The sequence below is a fragment of the Dermacentor albipictus genome, chromosome 2 (genome assembly GCF_038994185.2).
Source record: "Dermacentor albipictus isolate Rhodes 1998 colony chromosome 2, USDA_Dalb.pri_finalv2, whole genome shotgun sequence".
In the NCBI taxonomy this organism is placed as follows: Eukaryota; Metazoa; Arthropoda; class Arachnida; order Ixodida; family Ixodidae; genus Dermacentor; species Dermacentor albipictus.
The window spans coordinates 54,001,378-54,024,326 of NC_091822.1; the positions used below are offsets into that span (position 1 = coordinate 54,001,378).

At 46.7% G+C, this 22,949-nt stretch overlaps 1 protein-coding gene across 2 annotated transcripts in view; it reads left to right on the top strand.

Annotated features, from left to right (window-relative positions):
- LOC135901809 (neprilysin-2-like) overlaps positions 1–22,264 on the top strand; it is a 43,783-nt gene extending 21,519 nt beyond the window's left edge. Inside the window, exons 4-7 of one of the 2 annotated variants that reach the window (XM_065431650.1) lie at positions 2,568–2,796; positions 10,798–11,076; positions 17,340–17,702; positions 20,989–22,264. In XM_065431650.1, the coding sequence (XP_065287722.1) occupies positions 2,568–2,796; positions 10,798–11,076; positions 17,340–17,702; positions 20,989–21,915 (1,798 nt within the window). In that variant the 3' untranslated portion in view covers positions 21,916–22,264. The remainder of the gene's footprint in view (positions 1–2,567; positions 2,797–10,797; positions 11,077–17,339; positions 17,703–20,988) is intronic. The other variant, XM_065431651.1, reaches the window with a different exon arrangement.
- The last annotated feature ends 685 nt before the right edge of the window (positions 22,265–22,949 follow it).

Sequence of the window (22,949 nt, forward strand, 5' to 3'; positions counted from 1 at the left end):
AATAACAACCCGCGAATACCTCACAAAGGCGCGATGGTACCGTAGGCTTGAAACTGGCTCGACCTATTGTGTGGAGCCAGACTTTCCTACCACCTTTGTTCTCTTTTCCGCCCGGTATGGCAAAAAGCTTTTCCCCTTGACCGTCACTGTTATGACGTCCGAACGCGCAGCAACAAGGGATAGCCAGACCACGAGCGAGACGGAGTCAGACCAGAACTTCGCACCCTCGACATATGGGCATGCGGCGAGCAGAGAGGGAGAGAGCCCTATAACGTAAAGCTATTCCAATTAGGTTTTATTCCAATCTCCTGATGCCAAATTTGCATAACCACCGACGTAAGCATAGGGCGGTCACCCGTAGGGTTGTCTCAACAGACCAATAAAACGCTCTCCTCGTTTATAGGAGGTCACTTTTGTTTGCTTTAAAAACAAATAACATTGCCTACACTGAGTGGCTTTTCTCATCTAATTGGCTGACAAGAGGCGAGGAAGCACGATGCAGTGGAGAGGGATTCGATAAGGCCGAGCCAGTGCACAGAAAATCAATAACCGGATGAAGAGAGTGGTGCCGGCGTCTGCGATTGGTTCGCTTTCCCTTAATTAGCTTGATGTAGCTGGTCGAAAATCGCAGCGGCATGCAACAGAAGGTTAAGAATGCCGTTAAGACGGATCCTCGGCAAAGAAGAGTTGGCAGAGTGAGGTCGTAAACGTGCCGAAAGTGCTCGAAAACGTTGCAGGGCCATGCAAAAATTTTATTGTACGCAAATAAACCCATGCTCTCCGGCAGGTGCACGTAGCCGTTGCCGGAGCGAACCCCGGCAGCCATCTTTTATTCATTTCGGAACGGGGCAGTCTGCGGCTATTCAGAAAAAAAAATGCAGTTTTGTTCGGCATGTTAATGCATCTTTAAGGCGTACACGTCACTTTGACGTGGTGAGTTTTCGCGGTTTTGTGATGTCGCGGGACAGGCAGCTAGGTGAAGTGGGTGCAGCCCGAAAAATTTAGACCAAAAGCCGAGGGCTAATCGCGAAAAGGCGTCGAATCACAAATAACTATATTTATTTTGTTCGGTCCTATCATTCATAATCAGGGTGCACGCGTCATATCAGATTGAGAGCTATCACAGTTCTTGTTACGTCGCGTGACAGACAGGCGAAGTAGGGGTGGTTTAAAAAAAGTATTGACCAATCGCGGAGGGCTGATTGCAGAATTGGAATAGGAATGTTTGGAATAACTTCACATTATAGGGCCCGGACTTTCAACATGGCGCTGAAGCGGAAAAACCAAAATATAGAGAACAAAGCGCGCGCGCTATCACGTGATATCAATTGTCCAATCGGAGATACAGGGGAGAGAGAGAGAAGCGGCATAGTTGAAGAGATGGCGGTACTTTTCCGGAGATAGAGTGGTTTTACTTGCGATATGCTGCGAACGCGATCAATGGCCTGATTGCAATTTTCTTATCGCGATCATCCGAATCCCGATCACGCAAGGTCGCGATCGCAAATAAATGACCATGTATCACCACTCGATCCCGATCGAGCTCAATCCGAATCGGCCCCGATCGCGAGATCATAAGTGTACGTGCCACACTTGCATCAAAACTCCAGGTTGTCACCTACTATAGCCAAAGAGTTCTACGCATTAACTTTGATTCACGACATATGCAAGCGATGGGACACCATGAACGTTGTTCGTGTCAGATCACGGTCGTGGCGGAACGCTAGCCTGTTTCACAACGGCCGAGTTCATTTTCGTTAACTGCGCACAATGTCAGGTGCGGCGAGTGGGCCCGAAAACTACCGGAATAAGTTCCAATAATGTTGGGGCCCATAGAAAGCATCCGCCAAAGTCCGCCAAACTTCGCCACTGCGGCCGAGCTGTTTTCGCTAACTGCGTCACGACACTGGGTGCCTTGCCGTGCCGTAAGCATAAATTGCTTGAAATACAGCGCAAACTGCCAAACAAAATTTCTCACTTTGTCGTAAGTCGAATAGCGCAGTGGTGCTGTGTGGAATGACCGAATGAATTCCATTCGGTCCCCATTAGATTACGTCCCCATTAGATTATATAGCATTCGGGCGAGGTAGAATGGTGTCACGGATCGAAGTGCACCAGTCTTGTGTAGGAGGAGTTGGCTCTATTCCCACCCATACCGAAATTTACGAATTTTATTTTCAAAGCCATCGATTTACTTTGTTTCCAGGTACCTCCCTGAGAAATTTCACGTGAATCTGAGCATCTTTGACGCGTTTTTACTACTTGCGCCATCGACCATCTTTGGTACGTTCACACGGTGGCGACGTCGAGGACGCCGGATTTTCGCGTTATGGGACATACGATGCTTTCGCACTAAAAACACATCTGCAGGGTTTATTGGCGCGGAGCACTAGGCTGTCCAAATAGGACGAACGCAACGCTCCAAGCCGGTCACCGTCAGTCGGCCGGTCGCGAACCTTATCCTCGCTTCTTCGGTGCGCTGCGCGAGCGCGATTTCCAACAGCTGCCGAGGCTTCCGTGCATCGACAATCCGGTCTAAAGACCATCTCGCTTCCTTCTCTCATCAGTACCTACGATATGTCTGCCAAGGAGCCCGACGCCACAACCAGCACCTTTCTCTCGGCCTGCCTGAGTCCCGAATCGAGCAATGTGAGCCACAGCGTGAAGCAGTTCCTCTCCTGGAAGGAGTCTCTGCGACTGCCGTGGCCCGCCAGTGCCACCTGGGAAAAACCGCCGCACCCGCTCGACGTGCTCCTTGAGCTGGCCATCAGCTGGAACATCAATGTACTGTTCAAGGTATGTTTGGGGACACGTCTCAGCTAACGCGAGTCAAGAAATTCTCGTTTCTTGCGGCTGAGTCACTCTGCTAGAAGCGTTTTGCTGATGACATCATCATGATTTTGTCCCCCGGGGAAACGGATCCCTTAAAATTTCTCACTGACTTCCGTTGCGCTCGTCCCACCATTTCCTTTTCTCGCCCCTGCTCGCCGAACAGTTTTAGCTTTCTGGATGTTACAATCCCTTCGTGGGGGGGGGGGGGGGGGGGGGCACATGGCCTACAAAACTCACTACCAGTATTTACACTTCTATAGTAGTCATGTTAGGAAAACGGGCATTCCGCAAAGCCAAGCACACTGCTTTAAGCTTAGCAAAGAATATTTCAACGCTCGTTGTGCGGAAATGAAAGACGTTCTTGTTATGCAAACGTACCAAAATGAGATAATTTATGATGCTGTAAATCAAGCTGGCAAGCTTAAGCGGGTGGATATATACGTACTCGAAGCAAAATCGCCTGATTGTGACTGATACACTAACATAATCCTTAACAACTCTGCGTCGGTGCGAAAGGTTTCAGCTATTCTTATAGAAAGCACCATACAATTTCATGCTTGCTCAAAATGATCGCCTTAAGCACATATTCAGGAAATCGCCCCATGTCCTGAATAGGAAGAATAAAAATTGACAGGATACTTTGACCAAGTCAACCCTAACATTGGCACTGGCTGCACGCCTTGGAAAAAATCCCGTTCCCATCTCTATCCTCACATGAGAACTACAAAGAAAGCTATCCACCCGCGCCCAACTTCTCTTCCCGAATTAAACTTTACGTGCCACAGTGCCCATGTGGTCTAAGTTCTTGAATGTACTATCTGCAATGAACGGTGTATTGGTCAGACAGATACAGCTTTCAGGATACAGTTGCTTTTACCAAAGATCAGACGTAAGAACTTTTCTGAATCTTCCTCCATCAAACATGTCAACTGTCCTGGTCACTCTTTCAATGGCTTAAAAGCGGCAACATTAAAATCAGGCTATCGCTCACACCAGGATCGAAAAAAAATACCTCATTTCAGTTATCCCTGAAAGCACCTGGAAACTCATCTACGTGCTTGCTGATTAGAACAATGCTTTTGAGTCCTAAGGGAATCCCTTGTAATTTAACTTTGACGACGCTTTCCATGCTTCGTGCTGACATCGTCCTCTTCTTCCTCCATCTGTCACTCTCCCCCCCCCCCCCCTCATTTCTTTACACTGTTTCCAGCCGCTGTTGTGTCGGATGCCCTTCGCACGAAAGGAACATCAAAGCGGCTTCTCTTTTCGTAAAGGGGCCCTGACACTCTTTTTATCGAAGTCGAGAAATGTGCTCGAAGTTAAAACAGACTTTTATGGAAATATCTTGCCGCAAGAAAGTACTTCACTGCATTCATCAGCGGAAGCGGAGTTATCGGCACTCAAACACTATAAGCAGCGCTTCCGCTCTTCCTTCAATGACTTGCAATTCGAAGGCTACGGAGGAGTGGGTCGTGCCCACTGTACGCTCCGCCTACTGAACGTCACCGTGGCGCGCAGTTAAAATTTGATTCTGGGAGTTCACGCAGGCACCACTACTTCCGATTTTGGCGCCTACCACGCGCCAAACACGGTTGTCCTCGGCGAACCGCAGTACGCTCAGCCAGGGAACTCATCGGATCACCCCGCGTTGGCCGCGGTGTTTACGTAGCAGATCGCAGCTACATGGCCACTGTAGTGCGTATGCGCAGCGTTTGCTTTGTGCACGACAGGGCTTGAGCGCGTGCCCTCGCTCATAATCTTCAGTATGTCCGTGCCTACATAGTGCGGACCGATTTTGTCCTGCACCAGCTTGGCCGATTGATGGAAGCGAAATAAGCGAAGTGTGCCAAGGCGTCTGACCAGGAGCGGCCAGGAGTGACCGCGAGCTGCCAAGCGTGCGTGTGGTTATAGGCTAGTTGAGTGCTCAGAAATAGTCGAAATTAGCGAGACCAGACGGCTACGACACTGGTAAGCAGGGTGTCGAGAGTTCCATTCCTGCGTGGGCGATCGCGGCCGAACGTGAGCAGACGATAATCCGCTTCTTTCGAAAGTGCGTAATTGCAGCAGAAATTCGAAAGCAGATTTGCACTTACTTCAGCCTGTTCATTAAATTGCGTCATTAAATGTACACACTAACAGTGCAAAGAAGCGCACTGATTCAAACACCCATCTTGATCGGTGTCAGCTGTGGGCCAATAGCGGTGGCGTATGGGAATTTGATGTATTACGAAATAAAGCGTCCTGAAAAGAGGGAGGAGCAGGCTTCTGTTGAAGAGATAGCGTTTCAGAAGAGCGCGATTTCATTGAACAAAAATAAAAGTCTTAATGAATGTTATATGCATGGCATGAGGAAAGATAAATCCCTTTTACTTTATCATTAACAATAATTACCTCCACCTGCTATGAAAGGGTGCCCAAGCACGGCGCTACTGATGTGCGCAGAAAGGAGCGCTTGTAAAGTTCACCTGTTGCTATACGATCTCCTCTTCTGCTCGTCAACGCTTGTCTGGATTCTGGTGGCGAAGTGGTTTACAGGTGTGCTTCGCCGTTGTTCTACGTGTTTGGTCAAAAGCTAGGACCACCAGATAATTGTTTACTTTAGCTGTCGCCGTGCGTCTCCGCTGGCCGATGGGCTTGGTGTCAGACTACGGGACGAGCCTTCAACACCCACAGCTTTCTGAGCCCTGCGAAGAAACAACGTTCTGTACATGGGTGTGATTTCTACACCCGTGCGACTGGCGTTTTGATGCATCGCTTTGAGCGCTAGAAGCTCGAAACGCTAATCGATTCGAATTGCGGGGCGTTTGAAAATACAGCTTCAATGGCAGACCACGAAAACAAATTTCGCACCTTTGACAATAAAAATGACGTCATTCCACTTTCGAATGGATATGGCGTCACATTATTTTTGTTCCCTTGGCAGTGTACCCTCGTAACAGAGATGAGGGTACGCCCCATGAACTTCCGATGAACCGCAATGTTTTGAAGGCGTGGGTTGAAACAAAATATTACGGGGTTTCACGTGCCAAAACCACGATCTGATTTTGAGGTACGGCAATAGTGGGAGACTCCGGAATAATTTGGACTACTTGGGGTTCTTTAATGTGCACCTAAAGCTGTGCACAGGAGTGTCTTCGCATTTCGCCGCCATCAAAATGCGGCTACCGTGGCCGGTTTTCGATCCCGCTTCCTCGCGCTTAGCAGCCCAACACCACAGCCACTAAGCAACCACGGCGGGTGACGTGTGGGCCTCTATGGAAGCTTCGCTACTAGGTATGTTTGCGTTGGGTTAGCGTAGCGTCTTTGTATAATAGCCTTGGCATAGGTGTACAGTTTTGCACGTCTTCCTTTCTGCTCATGCCCGTAAATTTTGGACATTGCCCTTTCGACCATTCGTTGAACTTCACCGCAGTGCACTAGCATAACTCAAGGAGCAGCACTTTCTGGAAGTGACACGCATAAAAATCGGCCGAATTTCACCATCTTTCAGTTATCAACATCCAGAGGGTACTCTCTTCTAATAACATATGCATTACGGCACTTAGAGGAAACTTACCTGCTGCGTTATAGCAGTATTTTAAACCTGGCCATAGCGCAGCTATAGTGCAGCAGCGAAATTTCTATGCTGTGCTATGCTAGAATACAGTGCTCTCTCTACGTTGCTAACTGAAAATTGCTGAGAGTCGGCCGATATTTTGCAATTTCTTTTTAGGTGCTCGCCAATGAATTACGCTAGTGCATTGCGGTGAAGCTGAACGGACGGCTGAATCGTTAATGTTCAAAAATATAAGGTAGTCGCATAAAGACGTCGCGGGTGAAGACGTGCGAGGCTCTATTATGCCTATACAAACGGATACAATATTAAAAGGTTCAAGAAGGTGGCCGATGTGGCTATGTACAAGATTCCTGCGCGTGGAACCATTCAATGTTCAGGACTCAAGAGAAAATTATATTTTATTGGCGTCAAAGCTATATCGTGGCGGGAGACATCATATATTGCATGATAACCATGAACACAATTATTTAGTAAACATTTTAGTGATTTGCTTTCTATTTAATGATCTCGGAGCCATGTGAATGCAGGTTGAAGCTTTCTATTTGCCAATTTGCTATTACGTGTACCTAGCACCAATTTCGAAAATGTGACGTCAGAATCCGCACTGAAATGCATTGCCGTTTCAGGTAATGATTCTGCACTGAAGAAAAATTCTGTAACGAAACAATGTCAGTTAGAAAAGCAATGCATTTCATGGCACGTTTACAGTGTTTGTTTTTGAGACTATTTTCAGGAACAAAGCTTCCAGTGACCGGTAATATTTTGAGTGCTGGCTGACTTCAGCTCTGACATTACAACGGGATCACAAGTCATTAAGGAAAATGTCAACTAATCGAATATCAGTAATATTTGTACTAACGATAGATACGCTAGTTCTGTACGATTGCTTTTGGAACTTTTTCAGCAAGAATGAAGTTTCTTTTTCCAAGTTTTAACTTTTCAATAATCAAAGGCAGTGTTAATCGCAGGGCATAAATTGCCAACGCCACCTTACTATATTATAGTAGAGGTCATGCATCCATAGACGTATACACAAAGCAGTTAGCAGCAACAATTATCGAAGACATGATATATCAAGAAAGCTATGAAATACGTTGCAAGATATTTGCCAATTTCATCGTGAAATCTGCGAAACACATTATAACTGACGAAATGCGCACTATGCTGCTTTTGCGGAGGTGAATGTATGCATACAAGTTCGACACGCCATATATTGCGTTGTTCGGAGCCTTCGTGAAAGGAAGTTTCCCGCAAACAGCCTCATGTCCAGTCATCACATTGCAGTGAGATTGGTAATTAGTGGGAAACACGACATCAATAACGATGGCGCATACCACAATCACTAGGAATTTCTGCATACAGCATTGCCTTTATCGACGAAGGCATATTACGGAGGCCTGAGGCGGTGATAGCCAATTCTTTGAGTGACGTCAGTCGCAGCAGTGAGAAAAGCAGCTGACAGAAACCATGTAGTCAAAGTGCTATGATTACATTGTTTTTTTGCACATTCAAAGCATTCTTGCTCAAAATATGGTCGCTTCGCACTTCTCCACCACAAGAAAACATTCACAAGCAACAATATTTATTGCCTTGCTCTATATTACTCCGCTAATACTTTTTTTTTTCACCCAGGCCATCAAACACTTGTAAATACGCCTCTGGGAAAAGCACTGCCTAGCCGCGCAAATTTCTACAGGAGCACTAGAAATGCTGCAAATTAATAGAAATATTGAAGGTCCTTGTATAATACCTTAAAATACACATAAATGTTAGCTTGTGACTACTGTAAGGAACGAAGACATCCCTACTGCGAGCACAATTATGTCTGCTGTCATATGTCAGTTGCAAATTCTCCTGTTTCCTGCTCAGCAGTGAAGCTCACAATCCGCGCTTGTCTTCATAGTGCCTTTCTGTCATTTTTCTGCTGTCACGCTGCGCGCATTATCGACGAGCTCACAAACACAGAATATTAACGTTACAATCTCATCGTAACTTGTTGGTGCCACACTGCAAGCAACAGCTATTACATGGCAATGATACAGGCATAAATAAACCGCATACAAATAAAGAACTACCACAGCACATACTTGAAACCTAAGCATAAACTAACATGGCCCAACTTTTCATCCTAACATCTAAAGTCTGTGAAAACTCTTTTGCGCGGTAACTGTTGACGACAATAAGTATGAAAGATTAAGGAATGTATGGTAATGCCTAAGTTATTTAGCACTCCTCTCCGGTACAAAAGACAACACTCCAAAAACGAAGGTGACGATATAAAAGGCCACTAAAAGAAAATATAAAGTCGAGCTAGATCCATAGAGTATTCGCCTTGAAGACGACGATCATTTTCTGTGAGCCAATATATCACTTTGTTTCATAGAAAATTTCCGTCGAAAGCTCCGCAGATGCTTTTTCAATTTGAACTGCCCACGCCATAGCAGAGGACTTGACTCATGTCCACGTGACTTCACTATATGCTGTTGTTACACAAAAACACAAAATCAAGTTCGTTCAGTAACAAGGCAACCTATATAGCATAGATTACTTGCGAATTTAGGTTAAGTTGAAGGTTATTACGCTAAAAGTGTACATATACCATTTTAACATACATACACAACTATATCCACCGAGATATCGACCCTGCTTTTTCCGCGTGCACGAGGCGCATAAAGATAACGAAATACGTATAGAGATACTTAAATCGTAACAAAACCATAAAATGAAGTCCATACTTTGCACGAATGCCAATTAACCAGCTTTATTGTTAACGAAAATGAATCTCTGAGGCGCATGTCTCCTAAATACCACTGTTAGATACCAGAAGTCGCCCTTCCAAATAAGGGGACAGAGTAACCGCCTGCTCGCGTTTTATGTAGTAATTGTTTTTTTTTCTTGCACAAAGTACAGAGGTGAATATGCAACATCATGTGCTGGGTTGCCATGGTGACGCTTCATGCTGAATTTTCATGTCATTTCATGGTTGTTATAACATACTTTATGGTTACTTTTCGTTGTCTGTGAAGACACAACGGCGTATGTCCTCTCTAACTTGGCCTCTCCGTAGGACAAGCTTGGCTAGAAGCCATGCTTGAGAAATACCACAATAATATCAACTTTCTCTAACGCTGGCGGCAAGAATATGACAAAACCTCTTCTACAGACATCCGCCCGCATCTTGATTTATATTCGGCATGAATATTTCAGTTCATTGCTAACGAATTAGATTTGGCGAAGATGTATGCCAATGTGCAATGTTGTTCAAGAGGCATCAGACGCATAACTAAGCAGCCGCGTAATGCCACTGCATCGGTGGCGTAGACATGAATTATTTTTCGTGAGGGAGGTTTGCATATGTCTGAAAAAGATTGGAGGTGGGGGTGGGGAGGAGGCACGTCACCGGTGTAACCGCCTGGCTACGTCCTTGCCTCGAATTCTAGAACAGTGCCCACCGGCTTAGGGTGGCGATAAGGCATAACACTGAAGCGAAGCAAACCAAATAGAAATATTCATGTTTACTCAGTGTTGCTGCCACGAGAGCCGTCGATTTGTAAATTAAACAACCCATCAAGGAACCCATTGAGTAATATCTGTTCTTTTAAACCCCTTTCGAGAGCGCTGCTGTAGATTACGGGAAGCTCGACTTTTGTTCTGCAACTTTGAAACGCGCAAAAGAACACCTAGGGATAATTCCACAAGGGGGGGGGGGGGGGAACGAAGTACATCGTTTAGTTGACCCACGGCACCGGGGAAGCGTGATACGCACTGCATATATAGCGCATTCCAAACGTATTTGCTAGCGCTAGTTTGTATAGCTGACTACTTTCTGTAATGTGATACTAAATAATGCACAGGAGTCTACAAATATTGTTACGTTAGTATTGCTATTGTACTTAACAAGCATTTACTATTTGTACTGCGTATTCGGCACTTGTCTTACAAACGTTCTTTACGGTAGTTTTACATCGGGCCTTTCCTTGTTAACTTTTTATGCAATCATATTTTGCCAAGTAGGCCAATAAATGAACATGGTACCAAGTTTTTGTGCGTAAGTGCTGGCTGTTGCGGGACCAGCTTTGCCAACTATTTATGCAGTGTTACTGTACGTGTGTCAACACTGAAACCCGATCGCTCATATCCGCCACCCTCACTCCCATCCCGGCCTGAGTCCGACAGTAAGGACACCGGCAATGCTCTGTTGTAGCCGAAAGTGTCGCTCGACATGCGTGGTATTCATGACGAACAAATCAAAGCCTGTCGCTAGGTGCTCATGAATATCTTTATAGCCAGGCAATTACAGCCGTCTTGAGCGCATCGCCCTTATCTTGTGTGACTTTATTTTTGTTTCCTTCGCATTCTACAACGTAAGGCACTGACACACACAGCGCTCTGCGCGCGTTTCCTCGAAGGTGCACGTGCACGCAAGCGCCGGCCGCCGCGCACAGACTGTGCTGGCGCTATCCGCCGGAGAAATGGACACCGTCTGGCAGCAGCTGCGCCTGATACGCATACGGCAGAACTCGTACAAGGACTACTTGGGCGACCATCTCGAGCTGCTCGGTTCACCCCCGATCCGAGACGACCGGAGCTTTCGCGAGCTTTTCGACGCCGAGGAACGGCTGTTGCATGTCCTGCGGGCTGGCCTCTTCAGAACCCAGTCGTGGTTTCCGCTGTGGCAGTTCCAACAGGTCAGTGTGGGATGAAAAAAAGAAAAAAAAGGTAGTCAGTATCGCACAAAGGCACAGCATTGAAAGCCATATGTAGCAAGGTTCAGTGCTGAGCTTAAGGCATCTGAATGAGCGGGCAGGATAAGGAGTAAGCCAGCAGTGTTGCAGTGATTGCATTACATTGCCACCTCGGTCGTGCACAAGACGAAATCGGAGAAAAACTGTCGGCGTTGGTCAGCCTCCTAAGAATGGATTGCATAAACTTAGTTTGGCTTTCACCACGGCGTGGTATGCACACAGGTGCTCAGAAGGAACGCTAGTACGTGTTCGCACATTGCTCGTGTCAGCAGTGGAAGCCAGATCGCTTCCCTGGCTCTGACAGAACGGATTGAGCGGGACGTGTTCCGGTTCGTCCAGTTGGCTACGTCGCTTTTGGAGCCAGATGGGCTTCGTCATCTCTGCAACCCATTCAATTCTCCAAGCTGTAGGCTGTGCTTGCGTCGTTGATAACAGGTCATGAGCACAATGCCGACGGCGATAGTGCATAGCGTCAGTACAATTGCTATCGCAACGAATGAATGACTAAACCGTTTTAAATAAAAACAAGAAGGCGCCTAAGCCTAAGTGGGCAAAGGGTGGGGAAGAAAGAAAACCGCCAAATCGTTCTGGAACTGCCGATATCTCTTTCACATTCGTTGAAGGCCAGGAGGTGATCTCGAGTCCCAACCTGCGGATTAATCAATTCTTTCAGAGTTGGCACGGTGGCTGCGTAACTGGGGCTAGCACTGTTGAAAGCAGGGCATTCCCATAGGAGATGGCGTTTGCTCGGTTTCGTTGGCGCTTTGCAGCAAGAACAGTAAAGCATGGAATGGGGCACTGCACGAGTACGTGCTTTGTGTCACTTTGTGTCACCACTTGACAGTCACTGCGATTAATGCTCGCTGCGCAGCGCGAGGCACTCGGTTTGGATGATTAGGGGTGTTTGGCCGGTCCAGTGGCCCTAGTGTAGGGATTACTGGCTATCGGTCAAAATGTGCAACCGGGAAGTCAGCGCGAGTTTATCTCTACCAAGGTGGCTCGCCTCTAATTTGGCCAGGAGTTCAACAGTGGTCACACCAGGAAACGCTTCTCCCAATGATCCTTCTGTACTTAGCGTCGCACCAGTGTCGAGCCATGCACTACAATTGCGGGCCTCGTGTGAGTAGTGCGGGCGCGCAATGCTGCATCAGTGTAGAAACGCGTCGCAGCAAGTGGATCACAGCATTCCAAGTACTGTCTAGCGTAATGCTGTCGTCATTCTTTGTGCCGGTCAGGATCCATTCGCTTTGGCAAGGGCTTCCGACCTGTGAGTTCAATGCCTTTCCAGGGTGCTAGGTAGTCCCCACTGGGTCTGTGTCGGGAGTGGCACCACTTCTCATTAGGAGAGCTGTGCTTTGTTCTGTGCTGTTTCTACTAAGACTGTCACGCTCTTCTTAGATTTTAACTATGACAGTCATGGTAGGCATTCGTGCAACAACAAAATCTGGCAGTATCGTCCGAAGGGTAAAGCAATAAAAGCGACAAAATGATTAGGGTAGCACTGAAACTCCTCTGACAGAAGTTTACTTTCCGTTCAACTGCACGCAGCTATATGGCAAGAACCCTATACTAACGGACTACATTCTGTTGCAATGAAAGGGAAAGTTACGGAGGCAAAGTGCACTGAAGCGAGAGCGCTTCTGAAGAAAGCCCCACATTCTTAAGGGTGTTAGTTTAAGCTGGCGAAAAGAAAACAGAGACATATTATCAGAGCAGCGAAATAATGCAATGTACACCACTGGCCGCTAAAGAAAATTTATTTATGTTTATTATTCATTTCAAAATACTGCAGGCAGCAATGCTGCCCTAGCAGGAGAGGGTTACATCAAGTGCAATGACAAATATTTCACAAAGGAATCTACATTTCCACAATCAACAACAGACGCTGGCAGACAACTCCACTCTTCAATTGTGAGCGAAAAAAAAAAAGACTTCTGAAACATTTTCGTCCTCGCAAAGCACGGATGGATAACATTCGAGTGATTAATTCTAGAAGACCTGTGTTGTGCGCGGGAGATCGATTATGTTCTGATATATCAAATAAAGCATTTTAGTCTCGCAATCTTTCGGCGAACACGGAGGGCTTCCAGATTCAGTCGCTGCAACATGTCAGTAACAGATGAAGAAGACCGATAGTCAGACACAATAAATCGAGCAGCGAGGCGCTGAATTCGTTACACTTGTGCGATATCTTTAACGTAGTATGGGTCCCATACTGCGGAAGTGTACTCAATGACTGGTAGAACCATAGTGTGGTATGCCTCGAGTTTAACACTTGGCGGTGAGTCTTTAGTTTCCTGCGCAAAAAGCAAAATTTATTTACCGCTGTTGTACAAACATGCTTCAAATGTTTGTCCCATTTTAAGTTGCTTGTGATAGGTAGTCCTAGATATCTGACAGACGTTACCGGTTGAATAGTTTTATTAGCAATGTTGTACGTATGAGACAGTGGCTTTTTCTTTGTGGTTATTTGTCATGGCAACTGTTTTATCAAAATTGATTTGCATACCGTTTCGTTCGCACCAGTCCGCAAGTTTACAGAGGTTATTGGTCAGTAGTGTTTGGCAAGAGGAGCTATTGACAATACTTTACATCATGCACTCATCAGCGAACAATTTTACTGTAACAGAATGATCGATGTTAGAAGCAATGCCGTTTATATAAATTAAAAACAACAGAGGACCAAGCACTGAACCTTGTGGAACATCAGACAATACCGGCAGATCAGTAGACCTAACACCAGCACACTCTACAAACTGTGAGCGAATACTCAGATAAGCCTGCAAGCACAAAATCAATCTCTCAGGAAGCCCGGCATCCCTTAATCTGTCAATGAGTAAAGTATGTGGCACACGATCAAAAGCTTTTGACATGTCAAGAAAAATGTAGTGCAGTGGAGCGCTCTTTACCTACTTTCCCGGGTTTGGGATGGCTGCTGCCTAGCTACTGGTATATATATATATATGCTTGAACATGCTTGAATCAGTCCAGAACCGAGCTGCCCGTTTCATTTCACGTAATTATAGCCATCACTCCAGCGTAACGCAAATGAAACTCGATCATTCCATACAGCCTTTAGTTCTTCGCCGTAATATCGCTTTGTTATCCTTGTTTCACAAATATGTTTATAATGCCACACAATCCACACTACATATCCAGACCGCCTCGAGCACGTCTCGTCGATTAAATAACCACTTAAGTTTTGCGCGCATGTACGGTACGACACATGCTTTTAACTTTTCCGCACTCCCTACGGCCATTCGCTTGTGGAACAATCTGCCTGATCACATTGTTCCGAGTCAGATCAAGAAAAATTTCGTCATCTCCTACACGAGCATTTTTCATAACAGCACTTACAAATCACTTTATCTTGTTTCTAACACTTGGCAATCTGCTTCGAACTTCTTGTGATACTTTTTTTTTATGCATTGCTATCTCGCTCTTGTGAATTGCTATGTTATGCTGTATCGTGTGTTCACTTGTATGCTCTGTATATATTATTGCTTTTTTTGCGTCTTTTTCCCTTGATATCACTTCAAGAATTGTACTCCCTGATATGTTCATTTTTTGTGTATTTGACTTTCTTGTATTAATGCCTTACGTTAAGTTTTACTCAAGTTATTTCCTTAAGTGTACCTTTGTGTACACTTAAGTGTACCTTCATTACTTCAGTTGTTTGTGTTTCATGTTTCAATCTTGATAGTAATGTTGGTGAGTCCTGTATTGAGGTGTATCTTTTGTATACCACTTTAGAAGGCTGCTTACTCTGTAACCCCCCTTACACAATGCCCCCATGGGGCCTGTAAGGTATTTTAAATAAATAAATATATATATATATATATATATATATATATATATATATATATATATATATACATATATATGTTGCTGATCTAGACAGTGTTGGCAACGTTCCTGAACTTACAGGGACAGTCCCGGCTTTTCTGTAAAGTCCTAGGTCCCGACTTCATCCTGCCGGGCGGCCAATTGTTCCGACTTTATTTCTTTTTGCTGCTGAATAGCACTCATAAAAGTGCATTTTCTTTTTATAATACCTGCCAGCTCGGTTGCACATTCCTGTCTTTTTTCTTGTGCTGCATGGTTATAAATGTAGATGACATTTCGTTTTTGCAATGGTTATAGTTCTGTCGTAGGCACTCACCGTTCGCTATGCGTTTATCTGAATTGGCATCCGGGTTGGCTAGGCAATTTTACTGCAGATTTCTTGTAAATCTCGACATGGTAGAACTAAAAGAAATTGTGCAACTTCGTTGCACAAGCAGACTGGCAGCCGCTGGTAGTTGCAACGACAGTTATGTGATTAGATCACCGAGTCGAACTGTGTCTATTTAAAGGTATGAACGTTTCTCGCATGCTTTTTGATTATTTTACCTCGTCAACTTAAGTGAACGAACAATAAATGGAAGCATAAATGCGATATTTTCACCATCCCATCCACAGTAGATTTAACGTATTAAAGCACACCACGTCGCTCAGTAAGCCACACTTTTCCGACTAAAGATGATCACTCGCAGTAAAACGCTGTTCAGACACGGCATTCTTCAGTGGGCATTGTTTAGCACCACTTTTATGTGCAGAACCTGTGTCCTCTTATCGGATAAAATCGGAATACCTTTCATTACAGCCTGCGTTATACAAGAGCAGTGTCCTCTCCTGTCGCGACGACTAGAAAGAAGTGCTTTCTTTTCACTTTGTCGTTTTTAATGACAACACGCACGTCTCCTCCTGACGGTATGCTCAGAAGTGGTGCATAATTTCGTAAACTTATGATGCATGACCGCGTATTCTGAGAGCCCCGACTTTGGGAACAAACTACGTAGTTGTTCATAATGGTCAGTTAGTACGTTTAACAAACATGCTTTCTATAGTGCAGACAATGATACGCACTTTCTATTGTTGCGAATGCCGGGATGTTGAAAATGCGGATAGTAACACTAACAAATTTTTTGCAAGATTCGCAAGCTATTGGAAAATATTCGATATTTGAATCTCTTCTGACCTTATTCGATTGCCATTCGATTCGGTTTTAAAACAGCACGCGTAGTTGTGCATGGATCTACCAGCCGTGTGCTACGAGATAACGCGAAATTACGTATGCTCCCGCGAGCACAAAGGATTACATTTTCCATGCTTGAACGCCCGCTGTATAGTTCACCACATCAGCATCAACAGTATAGTCTGCCACATCAGTACCTGCAGTATAGTTTGCCACGTCAACAGTAGAATCACTGCATTGAAACAATGAACGGAAACAAATAATTTTCCACTCTTTCTTGATGGGGCCTGTCATCGTTTGTCCGGAGGTCATAGCTGTTCATCCAGGGCCTTCAACACCACGCTCGCTGCGCAATTTCAGAGTCCGGCTTCCGCCGAAGGATTAATGGCCTGCGTGACCATGCTGCGGCATTGTGCCGTGGTCCAAATGCGTGCGACAAGCGCGTCGCCTCTTAAAATTCATCTGCTTTCTCAGGCTTCGTGTGGTTAGAGAAATAATAGTGCATTCGAATCAAGCAGGCGATGCGGTCGGCGTCTCGTCCTGATTTGGTCAACTTATCGTGATTGAAACACGCACTGTGCAGAAAAACACAGACGTCAGAGCGCAGTATCTTGCAGCCGTGAAAGCGGCTGATGAGCGATCGCCTTGCGCTGTCCCCAGTTTACTGATCTCTCACTGGCCAACAGAACCCCTTTAGTGGTTTGTAAGTTGCGTCTTTCTTAAAATGTCCAAAAACACGCACGTCACCGCGCCTGGCTTATGTTTCCGCAGTGGTCATAAGCATCGCAGAATAGAACAATACTCGTGTCATCAATGTGCACGTATTTGAAGCCGCGAGAATGGCACGTGAGCTATACCGTACGATCTAAAAGCAGCAGTAGTGGTCGTGCGCTGAAAACATTGTAGGCCCATCTTTCCTGTATGGTTACGCATTTATTTGGAAAGCGGTTACAGTCTGCTCATTCCAGTGCTGTCAGGTACGCGACGTAATATTCGACGTTAGGATGGATAGTTGAGCGTGTTGGTTAAGCATGATCTGAAGTGAAGGCGCTAAAATGACGGAGGACAAAGAAGAAACACTCACACACACAGGGCGCCTCAGTAATATTCAGTCGCCTCAGTAATATTCGAATGACACAGGAACTTGCTTTCACGTATCAATAGTACCGTTATGTCTCGGCTCTTTTAGATGACCCCGTCACTGCGGCCCTATGGCTTGTGGTTCCAGCTCCTGCAGAAGCACCTGGTGGACCATGTGCTGCTATCTCCCGATGACACCATGGTGGCGCACAGCACGGAGATGCTAGCCGAACTTGACGCCTTGCTGAGGGACTACGCCGACAGGGCCGAGAAGCTGCTAGACGCCGTTGCGTGGACCCTAGTGCAGACCTACCTGTGGGCCATGGTTTCATCGCCGAGTACAGCATTCGGCAGTGGCAGCATGATGATCTATACCCTCTTTCATGTGCGCCAAGCCTGCCAAAAGCTGGTCGACTCGCGCCTAGGACTACTCCGCGCTGCTCCACGTATCGTGTATCGACACACGTACACGGTTAGTGCGTACCCCGCAAAATACGCACGGCCTTAAGAGTTGCTAATGTGTTCATACTGGCGCTTAGCAGCCAAAGCTCCCTCTTCGGACGAAGCTGTATCCTTGGCGTTTCAATTTAGGCACTACAATGTAACGGCAGAAAAAGTTTCTCTCGACAACCACTGCACTAATTATGATGAGCTTCGATTCTTTTAAAAAACAAACTGTAGTGATTGCAAGAAGCACAATTTTTAAAAGTCATGAATATTTCTATAAAGAAAGGTTTTACATTTAAAGATTTCTGAAACCAAACTGCAACTTACGGCTGAGCAACTCTACGAAAAAAAAAAGATGTGAGAATTCTGTAAACTGGGCAGAGTAATACATGCCGTTGAACTCTTCTGCAACCAACGCCTCTACAGTAAAATGCAATGATTAACGAAGGATTGACTTTGTCCGGCCGAATGCTCATTTTTCATGGGTATCGTGAATGTCTCTGCAATGAAGACAAATACAATGAATTTCCCTGTAAAACGAAGGAATTTAGGCGTCTCCAACGGCTGATTTGTTGCTATAGAAGCCACACCGAGGTGGGCAGAGCGCGGCTCGGTGATCTCGCAACGCCGCAGTGGATGGCAACGTGACGAGGTAATCGTAACTGCTGACCGAAGGCGTCTTTAAAGCCATCAAGCGCAGAAAAAAACGCGAATGTAAATGAAGGCAACAGCAAACGAACCGTAATATTGACGGCAAGGGAGACGATAGCGGCATCGGACGCTCTCATCATTACTTGGCGCAGCTCCTGCCTTTTCCCGCGGAGCGTGCTATGAACCTCGGGGCATTAAGGCTGGCCGCAGTCGCACATGCTGTCAGAAGAAGTGTGTAAACAAAAAAAAAATATTAGTGACTTTCTTCACAATATCGCTCCTAAATTCGTTTCAGATAAATGTTTTCTGTGGCTGAACGTGGTTACCCTGCCAATTGTCAACGGCATGACGCGTCAGCTTTACAACGAAGTGACCTGCATAACAAAGGGTTTTGGAGATCTCCAACACTTCGATATAAAGGTGTTTGACTATACTTCTAAGGTGGACAAAATTCATGTATTAGCCCTATACACCCCTCCGAAATATATCATAATTTGGGAGTTGGACTTTCGGAAAGCCGTTGTGAACGTTGTAACAAAATCACGTAAGCTGAAAATTCATACATCAACCTTATGCGCTTTTGGGGCTCTAATTAAAGCACTCAATTTACAGAACTGTGATGTCTATTGTTGGTGGAGTTTTACAGATTTGTAAACAACACTCTTCTATATTATTTTATGTAGGCTTGCCGAATTTTTGTGTAGAAAATGCAGGCCCTACATAAAGCTTTTGCTTCCATCAGTCACTGGAATTTACCTTTCTCCCCCAATGCAGCAAATTTCATTCAGATCAGTTCAGCCACCATCCTATCAGAGCATTTCTGCAATTTACATGTATTTAAATAGGTGGCGCTGGAGTCGTCCCCGAGGTGAAGGCTTTGCGTTTTCTGCCGATCCTTGTCGCCGTTTACAGATCCTGAGTTTGCTTTGCAGCGGCAAGATTTCCTCGTGAGCACCACGGAAAGCGCAGCCGCTTCCTTGCGTCAGTGTGAGCGTTCCCTGAAAGTATACGCTTCGGTTACTCGTGGCATTTACTGACGAAGAGATTGAGAAATGCCGGGCAAAGTAACTTTTGTTCTTAAATTTTGTTAGGTAGCTGTAAGGCTGAACGCAAAACAAGCGCACACGGCAGGGCTGATTCTTTGAGAACGATTCATTTCATTCGTCCTTCCTTATAAGATCCGTCCTGCCCAATGCCCAAGTGTGGCACCGCAACATGAGAGCCAATGGCGAAGCACGAAAATGCTCAGAAATCAAATGGATCGTTGCATAGTACCACCTCCGTCTGGCTTTGGATGCCATCGTATGCTTGTTATGTGCCAGTATTGGATGAAAACGGCGTTTTAGATGTGGCTCTGGCGCTTACACTAGACCAGTATGACTTACCGGACTCCGTTCTGTCCACGTTATTCCATTCCTAAATTCGTAAATTCGGGTCGTTGATCTGGTTCTCCGAATGTGATTGCAAGGCGTTCAAGATCCGAGTCAGAGAAAGCAAGCAATTCCCGAAGGGGGAGAGAGAGAATAAACATTTTTATTAGGCAAACGCAGGCGAGCCACTCTCCGTTAACGCGGGCAGAGGGAGAGTTCCGGTGATGCGTGACTGAACGCGGACACATCACGAAACATTACAGCATCACACCGAGCCCGAAAAATAATGGTAGGGTACCAAAGCGACCGCTACAGTGGCCGCCACTTCCAAGACAGTCCTACGTAAGCACAGCACGTTTTCGGCACTGTAATAGGACGCTGTCACTGCTTGCCTCTCGACCCACAAGTAGGACTGAAGGTGTAGCTTACCAATGCATATGTTGCCACGTCGCCAACATCGACGTGAAGCACAGACAGCACAACAGCAGAATTACAAAACCCTCTTAACGCCCGAGCCAACACCGGCAAAAGCGCCCTGCCGGAAGCTGCATAGCGCTCGCACGTACGGAAGCTGCAATTGCTCCGTCGATGGGAGAATTTCTGGATGCTCCAAGTCGGATATCAACGATCTCAAAGAAGCAACTCCACAAAATTACTACCGTTGGAGCACTCCGAAACGGCCACCTGAAGTCGCCATTAGAATCCACCGCTCCCTACCACTCTGTCGTTGGGCTAACGCAGGCAGCAAATCTTGCGTGTCACAAGCATTATGGCAGTGAAAAGGGTCGGACGTACCAATCGATGCAGGTAGGGCAGCCTGGCGAGATCATGGTGCACTTTAGCAGTTCGTACCTTGAGCGGTTCCACACTGTAAACACGCTCGCGTATCGTCAATCCCACTTGTCGTCTGTCGCACGGCATCTGTAAACGTCAAGACATCCAATCTCATGCTCATGCAAATTCAGTTACGTTCTGTCTGCGCACTGCAACATACAACGCACATTGGCGATCAGGGCGTACATCGACTAAACCTGTAAACTTCTAGATTGCGCACTGTCGCTCACCAGTGCATGTACAAGCCGCACGTGGACCCAAGCTCATGATCATACAGCTTGTGACTTAGAATCGACAAATAGTGAAAATCAAAGATTTGGTACGGTGCGTTACATCATACCGGCTCTGGATGGCTGTGCCTGATTTTCTTACGATGAGCGTTTCTTTAAGCAACACTGCGAGTGCAGTAGTGTAGTTTTGTATTTTTTTCCCACACGCTGCATTTGTGCATTTCAGACTCGCGGCCGGATAGACGACATGTTCACCGCGATCGCAACAGCGGCCAAGGAGAACATCGCTAGTCTGCGCTGGGCACGCGACGACGCCAAGGCGGAGGCCGTACGCAAGCTGGACTCGATGACGCGCGACATCTTCCCCAACGACGTCTTCTTCCACAAGGAAGGTCGGCGCTCGCTGTACGAAGCATTCGCTCCCAAGGACCCTGAGTCGAGCTTCGTCGTGCGCTTCCTCGAGGCCAGCGCCGTGCTGCGCGACTTCCTGGCGACCGACGCGTACGAGGACGTTTACCGGCGGCGGATGGGCGAAGGCGGCGCGGCGCTGTTGTCCTACGAGTACTACAGGAACATCTTGCGCGTGTCGTTGGATGCACTCGAACGCCCGCTGTACACCGTAGGTGGCACGGACGCCATGAACTACGGCGGCCTCGGGTCTTACGTTGCCCGCGAGTTGACCCGCTCGTTCGACCCCGTCGGCAGCACCGTCGACTCGACGGGCACTTACAGGCTCTGGTGGGGTCCCAACGTTTCAAGCGGGTACTTGAAGAAAATGTCGTGCATGAATAATTGGACGCGAGAAGCCGTCCTCGACGGCACGACACCCTCGAGCAACCGTCCGGTGTTCAGCCTTTTCCCGCACCTGCCGGCTGTGGAGACGGCCTTCCGCGCGTACAAGCACGCCAGGGAGAAGAAGAAGACGTCGGACGGGCTGCAGTTGGCCTTGCTCGGGCAGATGTCTGGCGACCAGGTCTTCTTCCTCACCTACTGTCACGTGCTATGCGCCACCGAGGAAGGAACAGGTGACGCTGAAAAGGCCTGCAATGTACCACTGGCCAACTTCGCAGCGTTCGCGAACGCGTTCCACTGCCCAGTCGGCTCGCGCATGAACCCGAAGGTCAAGTGCACTTTCTTCGAGGACGACGGTTGAAGGCGCATCGTAGCTAGACTGCGACACGTCAGCCGCGTGATCCCCATCGTGTCGTCTAATATTTTTCCCGTTTCCTTATGAGGCCGCTCAAATGACTTCTTGTTATTGCGCTAAAAGTGCTCCCTTATACATGTTCCTGCTCGACGCCTGCGTACTGCGTGGAAGCACACAAGAACAGCCATTATGCGATTTATTGAATCTCGCCGATTTGCTTCGAATTCTCTATAGCTTCTTTTTTTTCTGTTCATCATTTCACATACAATGCCACTGACGGGCAAGTCCCATCTTGCCATGTTTATCACGTCGGCATTGCATGGGACATTCTTAGATGTAATAAATTACTCGTGTAGCTGGTGCGCTGTAGTGAGTGTTACCATCTACTCTCGTTTTGTTAACGCAATATTTGTTGTTTCAATATTTCACTGTGCGCACGACACTTCTGTGTATGTCGGCAGTATGTTAAAGGAAGAAACATATTCTATGAGGCGCAAGTGCTTTGCGCTTTGTGTGTGCTGAAGCTTCATGGATTGATTGAAGGGGCTGTGAACACTTCTTAAAAAAATTAAATTATGGGTTTTAACGTGCCAAAACAACCATCAGTTAATGAGGCACGCAGTAATGAGGATTTCCGGAATAATTTGCACCACCTGGGAACCTGTAACGTTAACCTAAATGTAAAGCCCAGACCACACGTACGCTTGCGCACGAGCGCGAGCTCGCGTCCGCGCGCCCACGCATGCGCAGACACTGCGGCAAGGCTCGTATGCGTCGAAACGCGGCGCGATCTCGGTGAACAGCTGCTCTCTGTTATAGCGCGCTTGGGCTGCCTCACGTCGGCGCGCAGCTACGGCGTGGTACATTCAACTCTCAGCGAAGCACATTTGTATCGTAACGTACAGTTTAGTGACGGTACTTTAATTACTTTACGTTGGGCAAACTTGTGCCAGACAAACAGCTAAGCAAGTCTCACTACAACGTCCACAGTCTTTTCGCAAGAGTTCGGCACTTCTTCTTCCCCCGTGTCCCGCGCTGAT